The sequence below is a fragment of the Streptopelia decaocto genome, assembly GCF_964273445.1.
Source record: "Streptopelia decaocto genome assembly, chromosome: 1".
Lineage (NCBI taxonomy): Eukaryota > Metazoa > Chordata > Aves > Columbiformes > Columbidae > Streptopelia > Streptopelia decaocto.
In genome coordinates this window covers 31719722-31741335 of record NC_138663.1, presented here as the reverse complement: position 1 = coordinate 31741335, position 21614 = coordinate 31719722, and the positions used below count along the sequence as shown (strand labels likewise).

At 40.5% G+C, this 21614-nt stretch overlaps 1 protein-coding gene across 1 annotated transcript in view; it reads right to left on the bottom strand.

Moving 5' to 3' along the window:
• PDZRN4 (PDZ domain containing ring finger 4) overlaps positions 1 to 21614 on the bottom strand; it is a 253113-nt gene that overhangs the window by 3763 nt on the left and 227736 nt on the right. The window contains exons 6-9 of the mRNA XM_082043513.1: positions 14562 to 14660; positions 12254 to 12316; positions 8465 to 8566; positions 4892 to 5008 (exon numbers count right to left, since the gene is read on the bottom strand). Of these exons, the coding sequence (XP_081899639.1) occupies positions 4892 to 5008; positions 8465 to 8566; positions 12254 to 12316; positions 14562 to 14660 (381 nt within the window). The remainder of the gene's footprint in view (positions 1 to 4891; positions 5009 to 8464; positions 8567 to 12253; positions 12317 to 14561; positions 14661 to 21614) is intronic.

Genomic DNA, 21614 nt, shown 5'->3' with positions numbered 1-21614 from the left:
GACCAGTAATGTGCCAATTACTATCTCTTGCTCTCCCGAAATGGGGAAAAACTGTCCCCTTGAATTTAAGCATCAAGGGACAGAATGTATTCAGTGTTATTCAAGGAATCATGAAAATGTTCGATGTTTCTTAATGTTGTAGGGTCGGAACTTTCTGGAAACTAGGTTTTGATACTGCAAGGGACAAAGGTAGACTTTCATGATAATTCTCCAACTTTTAAAAAATTCAGTGGTACATATTTTCCTGATCTGAGACACTCTCAGATCTTTCTACTTATCCCTTAAAAAACAAGGGTATCTTCTTGTCACAGGAAGAGGCAATGTGAAGAGTAGCACCTACAATACTCACACACAATTTTGCATTTTTCTAGTTTACCTCCTCCAGGTGAGTGCCACTACATGAGCTATTCTGGTCCCCTCTCTCCCCTGCTTTGGAGCTGCTCTACCTTGTATTGACCTCCTCTGCCCACAAACCTTTCAGCAGAGCAGTGACCCCAGTCTGGGTCACCTACACCTCACCCTGGCTACTGCACTGTGTAACCCGTGATCCTCACTGCTCTGGAAAATATTTAACTACTGACACGAAGGAGAACAGCTCCACCAGACACCGGGAAGGCCATGCTGCAGAACAGCCAGGGATTCAGGTGCCTGCCCCAAACGCAGGGCTTCATTCGCATTACCAAACAGGGAGAGCCACAATCTGCTCTCTGACCCTGAGGTGCGTGACATAGCACCAGTTGCATCCATATGAACAAACCCATAAAGATGGTGGCTTATCCATCCTGCGTTAGCACAGTTATACGGCTTATAGGAGCTGAGGTCCCTGATACTTTCTCTGATGTCTCCAGCATTGGTGCCACACCACCAAGCATATATTTGAGCACTTCTGAAAAAAATCTTTTAATGTATCTATTTGTACAGGTGTTGGAAACAGATTTACAGTTCAGGCCCATGCAATCAACACTTTAAGAAGTAGTGGCGCTTGTTTTCCACACCTCTTTTATTGACAATTTAAACTTTGCTCCTTCAATCTCCACTTGATTTAGACTGAGTGAATATGCTGCCATGTACTCATTACACTACCCGTAATTAACATACACACACACACAAGATGTAAACAAAGCAAACCTTATATTTCCAGTCTAACAGAAACCACATGAGTGGGACTGATTTGGCCAAATGTGTCTATAGGACACGCAGCTGAATGTCAGTCACTTTGGGTTTCCCTCCCTGTCAGGAAGAAACAAGTGCCTGTACAATCAGATGGTTCTCAACCTAAAGCAGATGCCCTTATAATGCTAAATCTTTCCCCACTATACTTGCAGCTAGTTCAGTTAAGAAAATGTAAAGTAATACAGATATTTATTGTACTGTGTGTTTTTGATACATACTTTTAAAATAATCCACTGTGACTCAAGTAAAGTAGTACCTGGCATTTCTGTCCTGGACTTGTCATGCTTAACAGAGCTCCTAAACATGTACAGACTGAGCAGTCTTTTACAATATAAGATTATTTTAATTTTATTTTGAAAAGTAGCAAGCCTAATTCCAGGTTAAGCCCCTTCTGAAAAGCAAGAGATAGTCTCCAATTGCCAGTGTGTTGCTTTTATCAGTGTTATCTATTATCTATTCCAAACAAAGTATTTGTTTTCAAACATAGGTTGTCAATCTCTTCTACAATTACTTCTGTTTGAAATACCAAAGGGCTCCTTAGGCCTCATCTTTGCAGTGAGAACTCAGATAATGAGAAGACGAATCTGGCGGTGCGTACAATCAAGCAATAAATGAACCTCAAAAGATTCTGCATTTCAGCTCCAGCAAGCATTCATGCCTATAAAATGGCTAATCTTGCAGGAATTCAGGCACTGTTCTATTCTCATTTTACAATTTATGATGTATATTGGGACTCAAAGCCCAGACTGCTACTGAAGTTTGAAGACAGTGAGATTCAGTTGAAGGTTTTAATAAATGCTGCTGCTGGGTTCTCTGGTCAGTCTCTGACAGTGAGAGGGAGATGAACCACAGCAAGAGGAGTCTCCAGTGGCGGGATAACCACGAAGTACTCCAGCCACCAGGGAAGACTGGGATCGATATCAGTGGTGCACTAAAAGGGAAAATGCTCTTCATCAAACAATGTTGTTCTTTTAAAACAGGCCTCCCTCAAAAAAGAATTTTCCCCAGATATTTTCTCTGCATCTCAGCTTTGAATGAACTCAAATGATTTTTTTTATCCAATTCTTTCTCTTCTTAATAGGTTTTGATATATTCCATGATCCTGATAAGAATTTCTGCATAGCAAATGTATGGTATTCTTCTGAAAGTTATCTCTGCTGCACAATGAACTGCGATGTTGTAAAGGGGAGGGAATACAATGAGTTATAAAAAGCAGAGAATTACATCCTTCCTTGAGGTTTATTGGACTATTCTATAAGAGCAGATAAAATTCTTCACTGAATTCTATAGAGCGGCTCAAAAACTTACAGAAAAGACATGACTATCTACTTGACTCTTCTATTACAAACTGTACCAAATTTTTCTGTGACAGCTCACACTAAATGTTAAAATGGCACTCTGCAAAACAGACTCGTATTTGGAAGAATATTCTGATATAGTGTGTATTCATTCCTGCAGTTCATAAGATTCACGACGACAGATGAATATGAAGCCAGAGGACTGTTTTGATTCACAAAAAACAAAGCTGGTGTTGGAGCAAAATCTCCATGGCCAACATGGGAGATTGAAGAAACTCAGCTTGGCCACTGGCAGCTGCAATGAGAGCAGTTTCATTGCTCCGATGGATTATGTGATTCACCTCAGGAAACTGTCAGATTTCCCAGCCTAACAAGGAGTATAGAACCAGTTTTCCAACTTGCCGAGTCACCACATAGAGTCTAGAGAGACAGCAGCTGTCACAAATTACTGACGCCCCATTACACACCAAGCTGCATTTGGTTGATTCGATTACTAATCAGAAGGGCAAAGAAATGTTTGGCTGTCCTAGAATTACTTCAAGCAACCCACATCAGGCACTGGCAGCACAAGTGACTGTATTTTTTTCAAGTGTAGCTCTCCAGTAAGATAAAATCTCAACAGGAGGAAAAAAAAAACCCAAACAACCCTATCCTTAGTATAAGATCTCAGTTGGGAATAAGTAATCTCAATGGCTTCTGTGAAACTACTTCACAGAACACCACTGTTCAATAACTAACACTATCTGCAACCCAAATTCAGTGAAAAAGCCAAAGTTTGACAAGAACTTGGGAGCAGAAGGTCACAACTGTGAAGTGATTTCAGAGGCCCCAACATGTCGTGTGAGAGACTAGTAAGGGTTTGTAGACAGAACTGCTCCAGAATTTCCTTCAGAAGTGGGGGTTGATGTGAAAAATATCACTGTGCGAGGAAAATTGCTTTGTGAAGAACAAGTGTTCTTTCTGACAGGAAATGTTTTGCAATCTGAGATAAAATTTGTGATTAAAAAAATAAAGAAGATGCCAAATACCAGTTCAAAGTAGCTAGCAGCGCAGTAGTTAGCACATTTAACTTGGGAAGGTGAGGCTTGGATCACTGCCTGGAAAAGATGGTCATAACTAAAAGGCCACTATAAATCCTGTTCCAAGGTTCCCTTCACATCTGACCCTGGAGTTACTTCACTTTGTGTAAATAATTAAATGCTTGTAAGATCAAGGATTTGTAATCTGATCTATCATCTTCCAGATAATTGACTTAATTATTCTGTCAGTGTCTCTGTCCCAGTGAATATTCAATTTATGAACAGTGAATAGCTTTAATAGGAGCTACCACTTGGTCAATAGCCCAGCATCAAGGCTGGAGGGAAGGTGAGGAGCAAACAGGCTGGATGCACGTTCCAGCCCCCAGTGTGGACCATGCAGTAAGGTATTTGAAGCCAGGTCTCCTGTTAGCCAAACAAGCTCCCTGATTGCCAGAAGAAGGAAATCTCTCACAGTCTTCCTCTCTGTCTTCAATTCAAAGAAAAATGCCTCAGGCTCTGCTTTTGACGAATTCAGAATGGGGACAAAATTGCAAGTCACAAATTTCTGTGAGTGGAAAAAAACAGTTTCTCCCCAGCTGCACATACCCAGAAGCCAGGAGACGAAGCTGGATTTTATTACCTTGGCTCCATACAGGTGTGTGTGCTGATAGATCACCTGATTCAGGTGTGGATAAGGTCACTCGCCTTCCACAATAAAGTACAACTGAGAATACTCATCCCTTGATGAAACTGTATGGCTGGGGGGTGCATGCATCTTTGCCGTAGTCACATTGCTTACAGCACATATGGGCAGGTAAAAATTGGGACAGCAGCAAGCTGAGACTATACTATCAATATGCTTATTTGTCTCCATTAACAAAACAAATGCTGAGCTGTGTGCTGCCGGTATAAGAAAAATAGACTTGTATTACCAAAACACCTGTTGTTTATTTTAAACACCTTTTCCATCTTGTTTTGCAAGCTCTCTGGTGCAAAGGCTGGCTCATACCTCACATGCATGTAAGAGGGTCATCTATCTCAACTTGGAGCTCTAGGTGCCACACTGATACAATTAATTTAAAAAAAATGACATAACATATAGCAACATAAACCCCAAACACTTCAGAATTAAAGAAGGAAAGCACTATTATTCTGAGTGTTCATAGAAAATGAGAAATCTGCACTTATCATAGCCTCCTAAATTGTTTGCTAACTTGTGATACTGGGCCTAATCATCTATTGTTCTTTTCCTTACCTACAGCACGCTGGAGCTGACAGCATTTTAGAGACAGAATTCCATCAAAGCCTTTGACTCCATTTTACTGGACACCATTTCATTCTCTTATTAATAAAAAAGTATATCTATCAAAATTTCAAATGATATGTTTGTAGCAGTCCTACCTGCTCCACCTCATTGGCTGTGTACTGCATTGCTTCATTATGCTGCTCTTCCAACATTTCCAAGTTTAACTCCTCTAAGAAGTCATTCCTTTCATCATCGAGCCACCCTTCTTCCAGCTGCAAAGAATACATTAGTACATTATATTATGTTAGCAAGGACACACGCTAAAACAGAGTAAACCCAAATGGCAATGCTTGACTAGTTCTTTTTATCCTAATGATTCTCTTCAGAAAGCCAGGCAGTAGGAGTTCACGTCTCAAAAAGGGAAGAAAAAGAAGGATAAAAAAAAATGGGACTCATGCCTTTTATCCTTTCTTGAAACAGTATGACTGATTTTCTCTCATAATGAAGGGAGACTGCACAGCACAGACATTATTTCCTTTCAAAAGGTATGAAAGGCACAGTGCATAATCCTGAAGCTGTCATGTTCATTACTGCCGAGAGTCCCCGCGCTGAAAGAGCAGCAACGTTACTAATAGGGCCAGGAGGCAACCGGGCTCTTTCCTCTAACAACCTCCATCTCAGCGCTGTGCCCTGCTGCTGCCACCTCCATAGAAACCTTATGTTGTGTTTCTGTCACTGTTTTCCCATTGATCTTCCAGGTAAAGAAACAAACAGAAGAGGGTGACAGAAAGAGGTGGTGATTTAAAGGGAGGTTATTTTTGTTCTTGCGGTGTGCCTGGAAGCAAGGCTTATCTGTTTGTTTATTTTTTCCCCCAAGTGTAAAATAATACTTTGACATTTGGTGAAGGCAGTGTTGCAAAAGGACAGGAGGGGATGCTGTGTTTTCTGTCAAGTGAGTATATCCTCTTCCCGTACCCACTTTGCACTCTTCACATCTTTCTAAACCGATAAAACAGGAACCCCTAGCAAAAACACTATTTTTCCCATTTTGTTCATTGTGCACACGTGTGCATGTGGCACACAGACATTTGCATCTGCAATCCCTTGCCAGATGACACACTGCGTCGAAAAGAAAAATATTGGTCAGCGGCACTCCTGGCCACAATGATGAGATCATAGCAGAAAGAAAGACACATTGTTTTGTCACTGGTGAAGGAACCAGAGGAAGAAGGTAACAAAAAGTGTGCTAGAAGGTGAAAGTGTCAGCATTAGACAATTATAAGAGTACCAGCTATTCATGTCCCAAGACAGCAAGAGCAGTGTAACATGGGCCAACACCTACAGCAGCTATAGGTACCACTACCTAAAAGCCAGGAGAGCTCCGGCCACAGATGCCAGTCAGAAAAGTTACACCAAACCAGCAAGTAGGAGTTCAAAGCCACACAAGGAGTGAGTGATTCTGTGTGATACTTCTAGCTGAATACTGGCAGGAAATCACTGTTTCCTTCACAAACTCTGATGTGTTTTTGCCCATGCCAATGAACTCTTTCCTGTTCTAAAGAACACAAGCCTTTCACCATTTCCCTTGGCAAAGCCAGCCTCTAACAGGGATTAGAAGAAGGCTTTTTTTCTTGAGGGCATGTAATTTTCATGTTTATCCTTCATGGGACTTTCAAACCATTTTCTGAAAAATCTGGTACTGGCCACTAGTTTTGTTTACTTGTCTTGTTTGCTTCTTTTTCCCAAGGAAAGCACGAACACAGCCTTCCTCTACCGTAAGGACACCGATGAATTTCTCTCATTTGAGGAAATTGCAGAGATTAACAAATCTGGAGGGCAAAAGATATATCTCACTTGGGCAAATCTGCTGCTTTGATTGTGGCAGACCCAGTCCCTAAGTAATGGGAATGCTTATCTTATATTGTAGCTTTTAGAATAAAAATTGTAGTGTATACATTCGCACTACATAGACTGTTTGCACATACACGCATGTGAATGCACATGCCTGTGCCATTTGTTTACATACTTAACAGGCTATGCAGTCCTCCGGTGCTCTGTTTCAAAACATAATTATTCATTGGTATTCACTGTGCAAATAAATGGCCAGAGAAGGTTTTCTTCCTGTTACCAAATGAACGTGCTCAGCAGTCACCCTTTAAGATTGTAATATTTTCATTAACATTTTCTATCTAGAATAAAAGCCTGCCTAATCCTGCTGCCTTTTACCAGAGTCAAAGAAATACAACTAGCAGAAATCAGTTTGTGGACAGCCTGATTTCTGACACACTATGGCTTCTTCTTCAGTTTTGTATGAGCATGTTCTTAAAACACATACATTAAACAAGCAAACAAACAAAAAAACAATACGAAAGCCCCAAGCCCAAGACAAACCACACTTTTATAATGTGAAAGAAGCATGCATATGGGAACCTATACTGGTACAGCTAAGTAATTCCTTATCTCATATTAATGGAACTTTTTCATGTTGACCAGTCTAAACAAACACAGAGAATGAACTTGCCCTGGGCCTGTATTTTATAAGTGGGTAGATTTCTGTTCCTTAATGTAAAACAAAATCTAAGTAAAAAATAGTAAGAATAATGTTGAAACAACTCTTTCAAAACTTCTGCAACTTCCAGTGAGGGCTATAATTTTGCAATATAAACTGATATATGGCTGTTTTTGCTGTACTATGTCACCAGTTTTATGGGAATTGTTTAGATTCCTGAAAAACATAAAGGAAATGAGTGCTGAAATTGTGAATCTTTTATAACTACTGTATTCAAGTAGAGATTCCAAGTGGCACTGAAGTACACTTACTCAATTTAATTTATACAGAGTATGTATCTAGCGAGACTGAGAATATCAGATCAATAGCATGAAAGACAAATGGCAACATAACCAATTCTGAATTGTTGGCAGATGGAGAGAACTGAGAAAATATAATGTCTTTTTGCATTGCAATCACCTATAAACAGAATAAAAAGGGAAATACAAACAGTACTCTTCTTCCATTCCACCTCTCCTTTAGTCTGATGATCAACCTAACATCTGTCCCTGCAATGATATAAAAAAATCTTGGCATGGCAAGATTCTTGACATTAGCATTATTTTATTTTTAAAACCATAGAAATTTTTCTAAAAGCTTTTAAAAATGCACCTCCCAAGATACAATTTGTAATGTACAAGCAGGTTCTTGTGACCAGGGTACTTCGAAAACAATTCGATCCAGGTTTGCTGAATGGTATTGTAGTGAAAGTTCCATAATTGTTATATAAACAGTTTACATGCCTGCTTATTAAGTGCATAGGATAAAAAGAGCCATCACCAATGACCAACTACAGCTTTGTGTAAGTTCATATAAATGACTGAGGTATGTACGGGAAATTTATCCCCAGAACAAATAAGCACCATCTAACAAGTAATACATAGTTTTCAAGTTCTACTTCATATTTTATTAATATCACATTAGTGCTGTCAGCTTTATTTGTATACCTGCTTACTGCTTACTCTGCTGGAGAGCAATTGCTTAGTTTGGGGAAAACAAGCCCTGGTATTATCGTGCTATTTTCTTTGTTGGCTAAACAGGGATAAAGCTCTGCAATTATCTGTTTCCTCCTTTTGTCAGGAACTTTGGCATTCCTATTTCTCAGCAGTTCATTATTTACAGTGACAGTGAATGTATGGTATAACCCGGGTTCTGGCTCAGTGCATCTATTTAGCCTAACCTGCATCTCTGGTCTTGCAACCAGCAACACAATTTTCTTGCATTCTTCACTGGAGAGCAATGCCACTGCCTCTTCCCGATTCTGGACATCTTGGCCATTTATCTAGAAAACAAATGAAAGTGGCACATTAGTTTCTATTTCCACAAAGCAACACACAATAAAGGGCAGATATCAGCTCATTTGTGCTGAATGTATGGACAATGAGACTCAGGCAACGGGCTCATCTTCAGCCCCTCCGTGGTAAGTGCCTTCACTCAATTATGCGCTTACTGTAAGAGCTGTATCGATCGTTGAAGGATGGCGGACATCAGAGGAAGCAGTTATGTTCATAAATGTCCAACCTGCGCCCTGGTAACATACATCTAGCAACACAATTAACCAGCCCCTGACAGGTGACGTTCATCTTTCTCCGTTCAGAGTAATGGAAGTGTCACTCTGAGATAATAGTGCTGGTGGAAGCAAGACTGGTAATGCTACAGCTGAAATCAGTCACCCGGTATGCTGGTGGAGAGCCAATTAGAGAGCTACAGTATTATCTCTCACCAGGCAATACTTACAGGCCACTGCTTATTGCTGCTCCATTTAATCATTTCATATTTGTGTGGATAGCTTAGTATCCAGAACCACACAAAACATATGTATCCCCCTTATAAGGGGATAATCAAAATAAAAGTGGTTCTCCAATGAGGATATGTTTTTCTTGCTACCTTTCTCCTGTTCTGTCACCTCATTAAACAGTCACATTGATGACTACATGGTAACAAACACATTTTGCATTGTCCAAAACCTTTTATTGAGGGAATCAAATAGAAGTCTAATTTTCCATGCATATTTGGTTTTGTCCAATTCACAGCACAAGAGGGGGACTCTTCTAATTGGCAACAACAAAAAAATAAAAACCAAACACAAAAAACCACACCCCAAAAACAACTTGGTCTGTTTGAAAATGGGTGTAAACAATACTGGAAGACAGAAGGATCTGAATATTTGGGGAAAATAAAATCTTGTAAGGGTTTGATTTCAAACCAGCAGGAACTTCCCGGTTGAAAAGTAAAGAGAAAGAAAGGAGAAAACCACAGCTTTAATTCAGATCAAAGAAAACCCCCATGTGCCCTGACGATCTAATGCAGAGGTGTCAAACTCACTTCCCCTGGGGGACACATCAGCCTCATGGTGGTCTTCAAAGGGCTGAATGTAATTATAGGACTGTAGAAATGTAGGAGTAGTTACATTTATACAGTCCTGAAATGACATTCAGCCCTTTGAAAGCAACCGTGAGGCTGATGTGGCCCCCAGTGAAAATGAGTTTGACACCTCTGATCTAATGAGTAAAATGTCTGAGACCTTTCAAAGCTTACATGAAGGGTTCGTGGGAAAGCTGCCCTAACCTGACAAGTAGACATGCAGCCAAAGAGGTGCAGGAGCAGATCTCCAGCTTGTGCTAAACACCTCCAGCCATGGTGGCTGCTCCGCTGACACCCAGGGGCAGCGGTGGTGGCCCTGTGGACCTGCACAGCCTGGAGGTGCCCAGCCCCAACAGATGCACCATCACGGAGGACAAGCAGAACTTGAGTCTACCCCACGGCTTCTCAACCACATGGACAGCACTTGTCAGCCTGGAGGTTCACGGCTAAAACCAGCAGAATTTTAGGCAAGTCTCACTAGGACTGTCCCTATAAAACCTTTCCTTTGACTTTGTAACATTTAATGTGAAATACTCAGGCTGTTCTCAGATGCTTAAAGAAACTGGAAAGGTGACAGGAGAGGTGTGAAGTTTGTGAGAATGAGAAGGGGACAGTTTCAGCCTCAAGAACATGAGGAAAACCACTGTAATTTTGTGACAAATAAACAAAACAGAGCATCCCTCCCAGACTTAACCAGTGCCATCCACTACTCACAGAAAATGCCCCCATGCTCAAGGATCTGTCTCTCTCCCAGCCTCAGTGTAATCCCCTCATAATGGCACTGTCACCTTCTATTTCTCTGAGTTATCTCATCAATAAGAGTAGATAGAGGGTCAATGTGTTTTCAGATATGAAAGTAAACCCCACATAACTCTCCGGGTGTTAACTTTAATGATCAAACTCATAGCTATATATCAGCACTGACATTAAAGTAATGCTCCAGTCTACAAAAGGATGGCAGAATTACCTATGCTTTTCTCCCAGAGTCTTTACTCACAATTGAAATGGATTTCATTAGGAACTGGAGAATATTTGCCTGAACTGCTGTTGGCTCTCCACCCATAAATTTAAGAAACCAAGGAAAGGAGCAGAAAATGGACCTACTCTCTGTTTCCTTATTTTGAAATATATAGAGCAGGAATGAAAGTTGTTTCTACTCAGTCAAATAAACTAGTTTTTTTTTTTTTTCTCATTTTTGAAAGTTAATAATACAAATATATCCTGTTTCCTTTCTTCAGTAGGTAGAAAGGTGCAGAGGCAGTGCACTGACTTTTCCACTCCTAGCTGCACCTCATGATTTATTCCCATCACTCCAAGTACCACCCAGGAGCTCACTGCCCTCATGCCATGGTGTCTGTGTCTTCTGGGTGGGGAACACCATCCATCCTGTGAATGTTTGCACATTCCCAACCACAAAGAGACTAAACCAGCAGACCCTGAATGAGCCCTAGCATTAAAATGTGACATTATTTCCTTTCCAAAAGATGGGCCACTTTGGTAAGCCAGCTCGTAGATCCTGTTGTGTTAGCTAGGCTCCCAAAGCCAATAGCAGAGTAAGAGATACAAGTACAGGTTTCAGAAAAGAAATTTCCTACAGAAATGAAAAGACTGGAGGGAAGAAACAGGCTGATCTTGCGACAATTCGAAAGCTCATGTGCCTAAATTATTGAAGGGCAATTATAGAACCAGTTACAGAAAAGTGACTTGTCACACCAGGAATTACTTCTGGGGCTTCACTGAAAAAAGGTCAAAACGCAAGGGAAATTGACTGGGAACCAGAACTAAAATGCTACAATACAGCAAGGACTTTCCAGTGGACTGATTTTTAGTAGCTGTTTTGTAATGCTGTCACTAGGACAAAAAATGAGCTATTCACTGCCCACTGAAAACAGAAACCCACTGCCATTCTAGCTCCTTCCCTCTCTGCACAGGTATGCTGCTCCCTCCAGAGCCAGCAGACGGCCGCCCTCACCCACAGGGGCTGTGCTGTACCACACAAACCTGTCTTTGGGGCAGCTCTTCAAATGAGCGGATCAGCAGAAATGAAGGAGAAAAAAAGAAAAAAGTCAAGATGGTAAATGAGAAAATAACTCAGAATAGCAACGTCTTACTGGTGGAAGAAAGAAAATATTAACAAAAGCCTAATGAACCCCCCCCTGAGGTATGTCCAAGATCATCCTTCACTAACAGCACTTTTTTTGTACAAAAACTCTTACTACCTATGCTCAGCACAAGTGACTTTTACCCAAATTTATGTGATCAGTGAACGATCAGCATGTCTCTGACACCCATATTTATGACTGCAGAGTCCCTGTTTAGAATTTGACACTGAGATGAACATAGTGAAAATGAGATTTGCTAATAAATATGGCAAAAAAAAAGATGCGGGACATAAGGGCATGAGCCAGAGCGAGTTTGTCATTCTCATTTTTCAGTACACACACTGTAGCTCCCAGCTATTGTGTTAAAAAACAGACAGACATGGATTTTCTCATCGATCACAGTAACAAAGAGAACTACTTTCTCTCATTAACAGTCCACAGAGGAGACAGCACTGCGTGTTTGTCTGAAAAAAGAGTTTAAGGAAGAGTCTATTGTCACATACTTGCAAAATGCGATCTCCTTCACGGATCCGGCCATCTCTGGCAGCAATGCTGTTTGGATCAACCTGCACAGGACAATATCCAGTAATGGAACATGGAAAGATTTTTAGTGGAAATCATAACATCTGCACAATTGCACAATTTGAAAAAGTACCATTTTTACTCTGTACAGAGGCAATCTGAAGCTTCATTTAGAGTCATATAAACTCAACAGTTCTTTAAATAGTAGCATAAACTTGTTTCAGCTAAAAGCCTAAAGACAGAAAGGGTTGGGAGCGTAAGATTTTGAGATTAGTACTTTCCTATGCCACCGTCAGGCATTAACCTTCAGCTGTCAGAGTGCTAAGAATTAATGACAGAGTCCCTCTTCTCTGGAAGTTCACTATGGACTAAGGTGCTTCTGCAGCAGTTGTTAACTCCATACTGTCTTTGAGAAAAGAGCAAGTTTATTTTTCTTTCATGGAAACATTTACTATTAAATTATTATCTCCATTATCCGTTTGTTATTTCCTCTGGAATTTTGCAGCTTGCAAGAAAACAGCAAAAAACCCCAAAGGATCTAAATTGTATAGATCACTCACAGGTATTGTATATTGTTCCTGGTCTGAGTCAGTTAATTTTAAGTTAGTTTAACCTAAATAGATGTTTAGGGCTCCATTAACAGTTCATCAAAGTCACTATAGCTCATCCCTGAGCAATGACCTACTGTTCATTGCAGGGCAATTCGATCTATCACCTTTCACTTGATGGTTATTTTAAATCATTTATTTTGCCTTGTCATGCCATAAGTTATTTTTTCAAACTAAACATCTGAGTTGAACATTTGGTTTGCAGGTTACATCCTCTACAGCTGTTAGATATTATTTTCTTATTGTGCATTGTCACAGAAAAAAAATGATTCTGAAGTGCTTAATCAAGTACGTAAGACAATATAATTACATTCCCTGTAAAAGATCTGAGAAATTTCTACCATGTACGAAAACCAGCACATTCGAGATTTAATCCTGGAATGTATTAAGAGATTCCTGCACTTTCTTCATTCTCACAAGATCAAACAGATTTTAACAGCAGCAGTTATACAACTGGTGGAATACTTATTCTTGGTTAGTTTTATATTAATTCCTCAATCTTGTTCCAAGATTGTGCTTTTCACGTTCTCTGACATTGCTGCTGGTCTGTGAATTTGCAGTGTTGCCTTCATCTCCCTTCACTGATATGTACGATATATCTCTCTACCAATCCTCTCTGTCCATGGGCTTCACTCAGAATTTAGAATCACAGAATCATAGAATATCTCAAGTTGGAAGGGACTCATAAGGATCATCGCATCGAACTCCCTGCTCCTCACAGCACTACCTAAAACTAAATCTTATGACTAAGAGCATCATCCAGATGCTCCTTGAACTCTGACAGGCTTGGTGCTGTGACCACTGCCCTGGGGAGCCTGTTCCAGTGACCAATCACCCCCTCAGTGAAGAACCTTTTCCTAATGTCCAAATTTGGTTCAACATGTCCCAAAAGCAACACATTTGGAACGCAGTTCATGCAGGACAATCGCCAGTGAGCATGGACTCACCAGTGACCTTGGACTCACAAGAATTCTGCTTTATCCAGAAAAACAACCCTCTTTGAATGGCTGGAGACTCAAAGGGAGCTAGTGTTCTTGGAATTCTTGCGGACTGACCCCATGAAACACTAACACTCTGTGATACATGCTGGATGCCATGTTTTCACAGTGAAGCTAATGAAAACCTGAGGGTTCATCCCACCTCAGTATCTAGTATTCTATTTTCTGTCTAGCAAGAAAAATATTATTAGTCTTTCTATGTATTCCTCTCCCAAACTACTCTCTCCACCCACCTCTGGTACCTCTGTGTGTACCACAACTGTAACAAACCCACAAATAATAAAATAATGATTACCCACTGTGACAATTACTGAGATTGTAGCAGGGGGAGAATGCAAGCAGGATATGCACAAGGTGCTTTTGTCCTTAAAAATTCTGCCTGATTTCCATCATAAGGGCATATTTCTTTCAAAATTCAGACCATGCTCGGCCTGCTTTGTACTTCTCTAACTATGATGTTGTAGTTAAAAGCATTCACATTAAAGAAGCTCACTAGTAATGATTATACTACTTGGGTAGCATAATTTAAACTGATAATCTAAATAAATTGAAAGTGACACGTGCTGGCTGACGGCCGACATGTCTGCTCTCTGGTCTCAGAGCACTTGCTCTTACATTCCCTGGCACATTCAGCCCTCCACCACAAGCATCTCCCATACTCCTCCCCATTGCCACGTCCTTACCTCGCTGACATAGATCCCTGTGTCCTCCTCATCGTCGGTTCTGTAACAGACAGTCAGCCCCAGCTTCTCCTGGCTGCTAACACGGCACAGCTCCACCTCCTACAAGAAAACACACAGGCTTGCATGGTGGCTTTTGCCAAGGGTGGAAACAATTCTGTAGCACAATAGAACACCAAGTCTACTCATACTGTAGGACACACTCATACTCACTCATACTGCAGAACCTACTCATACTGCCCAGATTCGAGACACAACATTTTGTGAGCATCTTTAAGGGGGAAAATATTCTGTGAATTAAGAAGGAAATGTCAAGATATTGTAGGTTCAAGCTGTATAGAAACAGTTCAGTAAGACATGTCAAACTTTGAGGAATATAGCTGTGCATCGGTTTTGCAGTTTTTTGCTTTCCGATAATAGAAGCTGACTTTCAGTATATTACGTAGCCAACTATTGATTTATAGGATATAAGACAAACTGGCTACACATCAATCAATCCATCCATCACACAAGTGCCACTCCCTTCTAACAGCAATCCAAGCAATAAAGCAAAAGCACAGCCTTCCATTAATAGCATAATTCCTTCCCTGGCCAGTTTAGTGCCATAGCTTCATTGCAGAAGCTGTCAGGCAACAGAAGGATGCTTCAAGGAATCTCCTGTGGAGCTGAACAGCCGTGGCATCCTCCTCAATTGTGAGATGATGCAGAAAACATATTTTTAGTGCCAGATGTCCCAGCAGTGGCATCTCATGAAAAGTGCAAGTTTTAGGGCAGATGGCACAGTAATAACTACTACATACACCCATCTGAGTTAGAGCATCTTTAGGGTTTCATAGGGGAATCATTCACAAAATGCAAAGCTGCACTTGATTATGACACTGTGAAACAAATAATTTAATAAAGCACGATGAATTCAATAGTACAGGGTATTAGCTTAGTTGCATATGGGAAACGTTAGCTGATATATGTATTTAAAGGAAGTCTGCAGGTGACATTTGGAGTTTAACAGCTTCTGCTTCTCATGGCTGTGTGAAAAAACAGAAGAGAGAAAAGCAGGCTTCAGTTCTTAGTCTGTGACACAGAGCTGGTTTGTCCCCATCTCCAGAGATGTCACGCAGATTAATCCACAAACAGGCACAGGGCGCACAGCAGTGAGGACTCACTACTGAGTCCGATCCAGTTGTGGGGACCAGGTGTTGAAATACAACAACTTAGAGAAAAACCTGCAGTTCACACACATGGGTTAGCAGATGAACCCTGTGCCATTTTCACTTCAGCTCAACATCTTTGACGAAGTGCACTGCTATGGCTTGCTCCCCTGCTCCCTCAGTAACCTACACGTACATCTACATGGGTTCAGTACCTGCATAAACCCTATAAACTGCTCCCTGGACTTCAGACATTCTATGTCTTAATGGAAACTAAGAAAATGTAGAAAATAATACCACAAAACCTGTAGTATTCTTTAGCTTTTATTTAATATGGCAGGAGTTTTAAATAGGGTGGTGAGAAGTGGAATTAGTCACCAGTACATGTTAAACACTGGGTTTGAAAGAAGAAACATGGGACCATGTTTTATTAAGGAAGAGAAATGCCGTGACCTGATTTTGGCATTGGGAATGGAAAGTATGTGTACTGAAGGGAGGCCTATTCAAAACCCATAATAATTGATGCCTCCAGAGGGAAAGAACACTTGACTAGAACTGTAATATTAGGGAGAAATTACAGTAACAAAACAGCTTCAATTACAGCAACAAGGTATACTTTTAAGGAATAAAGAAGCTTGTGGTCCCTTGGAGGCCTATAAGGAAGCCTAAATACACCATAAAGGACTGAGACTGGGGCCTTTAAATCAAGGCAAATGAGGAGCTGTGCACAAGCTGAAACCCATTGTCTTTCATTGTCCTGCCGGCACAACCTCCCGTCTCCCCACACCGAGGCTAGACAGGGGCCCCAAGGACTGCTCCGAACAGAATTCCTTCGGTCGGGAATGACCTTGAAGTTCTTGTGGATGATTTGTCTCACAATGTTACTACAAAGCTGTCCAAGTGTTTCAGGCTGCAAACAAACTGAATCCTTTCAGTGTGCTGGCTCAATGAGCAGAATAATTTAACCATTTAGGGCATGAAAGAGCAAAGGAAAATGAAGATGACCCTAGAGGCACCATCCTGGGAGTCCAAGAGGTTTGCTAAAACTGTCTTTGGGAACCAGCTGGTGACAAATACCAGTGACTAATATCCTCTGACTGGGAGGCACCAGCCTTGGCTGTACAAAGTGCTTGAGTTGCCACAGCTTTCATTTCTCCTCCCAAGAGCAGAGCTTAGAGCTGAGATCTGTGTACTTAGTACTCTTGGGACTACCTCTGTCCTAAATTACTGTATGGGATGTAGTCCGATGACTGCACATGGCTGTGGCTGCTTAGAAGCAGTAGATACCTATGACTGAAATACTGCTACTTAGTGTTAAAGGCCCAATAAACATTTCAAGTTTTTCCATCTAGACTCAAGTACATACTTTCTGCTGCACATCTGCATTACTAACCTCACAACATCTTTTTTTGTACAGAAAATGCGATACATCCTGGTCACATTCAAACAAATCAGAGTGGACAAAACAGCTTTGAAAACTTCAAAAATACTTTGCATAAAATATTATGTAATTTCTCAGAGCAAAAGCCCACAAGTCCAGTCTTTAGCTTTATATAACAAGCACATCTGAAACAACATCACAAGAAGGGCAGTAACTAAGACACTAGAGAACCTGAACCATCATGGTCAGAAGCATTTGACATTGCATTTTGCAACAGATGCTTTTTAGTGTTTTTGTTGTTGTTTGTTTGTTTCTTCCAACTGGTCTTTATCAGAAGAAACAATAAGTTTAGCAGCAGTAATGAATTTGTAAGAATGTAGTTTCCTTCTCTGAAATCCCTTGATAAACATGCACATGCACACAGACACACACACTGTCAGACACATACACATACAGTTGGTTTCTCTTTGGGTTTTGTGTGTGTGCATGTAGGGACTGAACTGACAGTCTTCAAGATTTAGCATTTTAAAAATCTATGAGAAACAATTTTTGGGGATTCATGAAGTGTGCTGACAGACATATGGCATAAGAATTGGGACTGAGAGATCAGGAGATGACAGCTTCCCTCTCTTTTGGGCACTCGGAGGGCAGCTGCCCCTCAACACAAAGAGTACCCTGCTGCCAAGTGACAGAAATCAATGCCAAATTGCTAAATCTTTGACTTGCTTCTTCTTTGTGTAGGCAGAAAAAATAATTCAGTGCATTGCTACAGTGAAGACAGTACTTTACATTGTTTTGCCATAAATTATTGGGTTAAAAGATAGACATGGAAATTAGAATAAGGACTATCCTATCTTGAAAGACTGGGATGCAAATTTCCAAGGTAGCTGATTTCTTCAGACATAGAAAAGATAGTGAAGAGATGCAGATCATGACCCTGAAGGACTGAAAACTGGTTATATTGGTCATCCTCTGAAGTGATGGAGTAGTGGCTGTAGCCTCTGGCTCCCAGTTAAAGGCTGTCATTCACAGCAATGATGGAAAAACAGTTTACAGGCTGTCAGCCTCAAGAGACATAAGACCAAACAAGGACCTGTCAGCTCTTTGGGGAGGGAAGGCTAGGTTAATAATGTAATTTCTCTCAAGTGGTAGAGAAGTAGATTATAAATGTCATAAACTGGTCTGCTGGTTTTCTAGGATTGCTGAAAAGAGGTCAAGGGCTGTTAAAGGAGATCTTGCAAAAGTTTGCATCAGTGTGCCGTTACAGTGGGTCTTTCAACTAAAAGCTAGATTACAAAGAGTAAAGGTGATAGTCTGTTGGAAAACAGACCATGAACCAATCCTTCAGTGACCATTCCTAAACAGTCTTCTAGGGGAAAAATGAGCTCTGAACAGGTTACAGCCTAAGAGGGAAGTTGGTGAAGTTTCTTTTTTGCAGCACTCAGATGTAGGACAAGAGTTATTAATCTGATTATCTTGTGCTGGAATAATTACACACATGGAATGCTTAGTCTGCTCCATTTTTCTTTGCTGACGACTCTGCCAGTGGTCTCCACTGAGCCATGCACACCTATGAATCCTGCCCCCACTTCCTGTCAAGATTAGCTACTCCCTGTTCAATGACACTCAACTCATTTGCAGTGTGGCTGAGCTCTGTCCCATCTATTCACTGCTTGTTGGTCTCTCTCATTTCCACTCAAACCACTCCACCCCACTCCACCAACGCAATCTTTCTGTCTTCAACTTCAAAGCCCTTCTCAGTTCACTCTTTCACTAAGCAACCCCTCACCCATATTCACAGACAGCAGCCTCACTCACCCTTTTCTCCCATTTTCCCCCAAATATTTCCATTCTCAGTAAGTGCTCACATCCACATAGCCCCTGCATCACCTTCCTTTTACTCTCACATTATAACCCATCCTGTTATCTCTACCTATAGAAGTCTGTAAAGAAATTATAGCCTGGTAAGCAGGAAATCCCATCTACTAAAGTGACTGTGTCTCTGCATATGAATCATGCACACAGCTGGGCTCTATTGAAATAATCTATTAATAATGACACGTCGTTCACCTTCTGCTCTCTCACCCTCAAATCCTTTGTTTGTCTTGCCTTCTCACACTTCTGTGTGATGAGAAGAAACTTTTATACAGGTGGGAAATAAGGTAAACAAGAAATTGGATTTCAATACAAATTAGTTGTGATGAACAGCAAGCTACCCTCTTCCCAAGGAGGGAGACTCTCAAAGCCCATACAAGAACTTGCGGTGTTTGGATGAAACTGAACAGCTTTGAAACTCAGAATAAACTTGGGATCTGACGTGTCCCTTCCCCAGGGACTGCTGGGGAATAAAAAGGTTCAGGGAATTCCTGACACTCTCTGTGATAATAATATTTTTGTTGAATTTGACCTACTGTACTCACAGAATTAGTGAAGACATTGAATTCTTTCCACTGAACTGTGCCTCTTGGGCTTCTCTAGCGCAATGGAAATTTAAAGAGAAAAACACAGCTCTAAAGGCTTTAGAGTCCAGTTGCTGGACACTATGATATCGTCTCATCTCATTCTATGCCATTTTTTACTTTTTGTCCACTCATGACTTACTGGATGTGAAATGTAATAAGACTAGTTTACTGTATGTACTGTGGACCAGTATAACTAACAAAAGGTAATCCATTATTCAGCATTATCCTATGACAAAGGTATGACAAAGGTAAACTCTACACGTGGCTACTTCATGTCCAAACATGATGTCCTAGGACTGGGAGTCTCCTGAGATTATGCTGACAAGGAAACTTGCCGATCGCCTTTTCAATTTATTTGTGTAAGGCAACACACTGACCCGTTTCCAGAACAGAAACCTTTAATAAGGAAGCATTAAAAAAAGGTTGTCATTGCAAATGACAGAGGATGAACTTATTGACTCAGGTAACTGGTTGCAAGATCAAGAAATGTAAACTTTCTGAAAAATAACTGGGTGTATTTTAAATTACTGGGCATATGTTTGAGAGTCTTCCCTGGATGATGCTCTAGACTGAGGAAGGCAATTTCCCTACTTTCTCAAATTCATCATAATTTTGAATAAATTTAGTAAGAACTTGGCTCATAAGACAGTTTTTAGCAGGTTTCCAGAAGTCTTCTGCCTTTAAGTCCCTATTCCCTGTTCAACTGTAACTGCTTTGGTGCAGTCACCTCGTAACCTTTTGTAGACTTGTTTTCCTTACCTGTAAGCAGAAAACAATGCAAACACTACCATGGTAGCAGAGCATAAAAGAATAAATGGTTACAGCGTTTGAACGGCACTGTAGAAATATTATAAATACTCTACATACTTCCATACTTCCATACTTCCCCGTTTGCCTTTATAGCAATTGTTGCACACCACTGAAAGGACCAAGAGAGATACTATCAAAGTCACAACAGCTACTGAGTTCCCTTCACTCATACAGTATTTCAGAGTAATGGGTCCCATGAACTCTGGTAACACCATTAGAAGGGACAGTATGGAATCAAAACACAACAGTATTTTTTCTAAATAGACGATGTGTGATAATTTCAGTTAACATTTAAGTCCTCATTACAATGAGAATATAATCTCACCATTTAGACACAGTCAAATACCAAATTAATTTTAATTCGTGTTATTCTCCAGTGTAACAGAATCTGTGATTCATAGCTCAGGGTTTGTATTTTTGTGACATGGCAAGACAGAGATTCCTAAACACGTTCTGTTTATGTCACTTATTTAATTTCTTAGCATTAACTAGCATCCACCTTGTCTCCTTAACTCCATTACCTTTAGAGAAAAAGGATTTCAGCTTTTCATGTTGGTTATTTATCAGTAAAGTCCAGCCTGTAAAACCAAAACACTCTGCTTTCTTACCTCTCCCCTTTGAACAACTCGCCTGAATGGAAAAAAAAAAAAAATCAGAAAGAAGAAGGGAAGTTTTGCTATTTACAAGTATGGAATTGCCAGATCTTAAATTAGGAGCCAACTCAGCAGTACATATATAGTTTTCAGAAATGGAAGGCACCACAATATATGGGAGGATTTCTACTTCACCAGAAGATAAAAAGCTGTCAGTCTGGAAAAGTCCTTGTGTGGTGAAACAAACAGTACAATTCAGATATGCTTTATCTTCATCTTAAAATGCAGGAAAGAGCTGTATCTTGGCTCAAGTCTCTAAGGTGGCTGACAAATTCCATCTATTAATACAAAGTCCACAGTAATGTAATGTGTTTTAAAGCAAAAGACTTCAGAGAAAGGCAGTCTGTGGAGGTCTCTCTGGGTTGGGCAATTTTTCTGTACCACAGGGTGATTATTAGTACGTCTTGGATCAAAATCAGATTATGAATTGTTACTAGTTGCTATTATTGCAACATCAAGGAAAATAAAACAAACAAATAATAGAATTATATCTTCATAGACACCCAGAACTATGCAGTTATCACCAATTAGTGAATCACTGCCCATCACTAAATAGTGGCCATGTATATACTCTGAAACAACCCCAGGAGCGAGCTGAAACA